Source organism: Cibotium barometz, chromosome 3 (genome assembly GCF_041138505.1).
Source record: "Cibotium barometz isolate CiBa-2024 chromosome 3, ASM4113850v1, whole genome shotgun sequence".
Taxonomy (NCBI): Eukaryota; Viridiplantae; Streptophyta; class Polypodiopsida; order Cyatheales; family Cibotiaceae; genus Cibotium; species Cibotium barometz.
Window position 1 is genome coordinate 38017011 of NC_141048.1, and position 2824 is coordinate 38019834.

The 2824-nt window shown below is 54.3% G+C and overlaps 1 protein-coding gene across 1 annotated transcript; it reads right to left on the minus strand.

Annotated features, from left to right (window-relative positions):
• Nucleotides 1-299: 299 nt before the first annotated feature.
• LOC147640032 (phospholipase A1-II 7-like) lies at nucleotides 300-2280 on the minus strand. The gene has a single exon (XM_086776407.1). The coding sequence runs from the start codon at nucleotides 2060-2062 to the stop codon at nucleotides 389-391; it is 1674 nt and encodes a 557-aa protein (XP_086632533.1). The 5' UTR covers nucleotides 2063-2280; the 3' UTR covers nucleotides 300-388.
• Nucleotides 2281-2824: the final 544 nt, after the last annotated feature.

The following is a 2824-nucleotide window of genomic DNA, read 5'->3' on the forward strand; positions in this document are numbered from 1 at the left end:
CATCACCTTAACATGCTTTCACCCTTCGACCCTAGTATCCCTAGATCCTTTCCTACATAAGCTTAGTTGGTGGGTAGCCTATATGGTGGCCAAAGGTGTCTTTCTGTGCCCAGCTCTCAAGCAAGCAACAGATCGTCTTGAGATGCAAAAATTCGAATGTTATAGTAGGTATGATGATACACTAGCTTGTGTTTTGAGAAGTCCAAAGTAGAAAACTCTCTCTCTCTCTCTCTCTCTCTCTCTCTCTCTCTCTCAGCAAAGGAAAAAGCCATTCCTCTAATTAAGCTTGGGTACAGGCGGGGAAAAAAGGAAAGAGGGACAAGCTTCGCTTAGCAAAAGAGAAGTACCACCACGCCCTAAATAAACAGGTGTTAGATAAAGCTCTCAATCATGAGGAGGTCGGTGGCTTGTGTACTGAACCCATGGAGAAGCCGACCTGATGAGAGTTGTTGCTTCTAGGATCACTAGGCGAGAGACTGATGGTGGGTTTGTGGAGCTTCTTGGTGTGCCATTGCGCGAACATGGAGCTCATCGAGCAAAAGCCGGAGGTCTTGTTCACGAGCACCACATCCCTCTTCATCAAACCCATGCATAGTTGAAGATGATGAGGGTGATCACGATCATGCTGGCCTATAAAAGGCTCGTGTGCACTGCGGTAGCCCTCCACCAGGTGTAGATACACCTCCAGATTGTGGCAGTCCACCGGGTTGGTGGCCCTCTTCAAAAACGGAGAGTGCCGGATGTCCAGGCGCAGCTCCACCCCTGCGTGAGCATAGGCCTTCCACGTCGCGTTGCCATGCAAGTGGAATTGGCCCTCCGCATGTTCCACAACGTCGGACCGCGAGTTACTGTCGTCGTGCACGAAGATGCCCGGCACCTTCGGCACCACGTCGTTGGCGTTGACCACCCGCAGTGCCTTCACGCCCACCTCCTCTAGCCTTTGTTTGAATGCCTCGTTTCCCACTCGTGGGGCTGCGAACGAGATGACAGACACGGGAATGTCCACCGACACCGCGCCACCCGTTTTATTGACGCCAGTGGATGCCACATGGAATGCCGACAGCAGCGCCAACGCCCCGCCCAGGCTGTGGCCCGTCATAGTGATGCTGAGGTTGCGATTCTCATCCTTGTACCGCTCAACGAGCCTCATCAGCTCCTCTCTGACTTGCTGTGCAGCGCTCTGCTTGCCGTGAGGCGCGTCATCCTTGCTGGAAGTGTAGAGGGTCCAGAAGCCCCGCTCCACGCCAACCGCCGTATTGTGCTCATCGGCGTCGACGGCAGGCGGAGTGATAAGAGCGCCGTCCACATCCTCCAGCCACTCCAGCCGCGTCGCAGTGCCCCGCCACGCCACTACAATGTCGCGCCTGCCCAGCCTTGCAATCTCCTTCTCATCAGTGGCAACAGCGACAAACCCCATCCAGCTGGACTCTTGCCCAGACCCGCCGCCGCCCCACATCGACGTCAGCCACATCGGCAGCACGTGCACGTCCGACGTGGCAAAGATGTACTTGGTCACCGCGTAGCCCGTGTGGGCCAGCCCCGCCTTCTGTAACAGATCCGCCTCATCATACAAGCAGTCGCCGGAGTGCTCATCGCAGTCGAAGGCATCGTATGTGAGCTGTGCGAGATCTCCATACTTGAGAATCTCCGCCCTCAGTTCTGCATCCAACGGCGCTACAAGGCCCTTCCAGTCGTTGGATCCGTGGTACTCGCGCCATCGCTGGGATAGATCTCCTTTGGGGCTGTTTCTGAAGGTCTGCTCAAGCGACTGCACCAGATTTCCTAAGCTTTCCGAGCGGCCACGGAAGCTATGGCCCTTGCAAGCTTGCAATGAGGTAGCGGGAGCTTCTACGGTGGTGGCTGGAGGCGAGCTGGAGGCACACCGTGCGCCAAGAAACACAGCTCGAAGCTGGCTTGCACGTGTACACGTGAGACGCAACGGATGGTGCAGACTAGCAACAGCCGGCCGGCACTGCGCGTGGTAGGAGGATGCGCCTGCGAGATCTGGACCGTTGGATGAGGATACAATGGCAATCGATGAAGCAGAGGGCGTGCTTGCCATGAAACTGCAAGAGGCAGCGGATATTACGTGCGGGAGCTTTGTAAGCTCGCCGGACTTCGTCGACGGAATGAAGAAGAGCGGCAGCAGACGATGCCGACGACGACGACTTGTGTGAAGATAAACTTGATCCGCTTAATTTCTGATGAACATATTGTGCCCCTTCAATCGATATATATGTATACAATCTGTCGCTTTGACGCAGCCCTATCGCTTGTCCACGGTCAACATTCCAAAAAAGTACATCTTGCTGAAAAGGTGACAGTCTCGGTCTCCCGTGCAAGTCCCGGTTTACCAGTCAAAACACCTATTCACACCATCAGTTCGTCAAAACACCTATTCACACCATCAGTTCTTTATTTAAATAGTAGTTTCTTTCTACAGCAACTTCTTTTTCCATTAACTTCTTTTTCCATTTCGCTGGAAGATTTCGCTCCAGTCCTCTTGCTTTTTCCGATTTCGCAAGTTACGGGCTATATCTCTTTACCTCTCTTCTCTGCTCGTCACAGTTTAGAGCATGCGTCCTCGATTCTCTTCCCCTCTCTCTCGTGCATGTTATGGCACGATATCTCTCTCCCCATTGCCCACCTGCTCTCCATCGCTGTCGCCTTCTGCCTCCTTGTCTCTATGTGCTACCTCTGTCCCCTCTTTCTATCCGCAACCTCCTTCCCTCAGGGTCTACTGTCTCCTCCCCCTTGCCTCCTACTTCGCTGCCCTTCGTCTCTCTCGTCTCCAATGAGTGCCTCCCGCGTGAGCTCTCCCGCC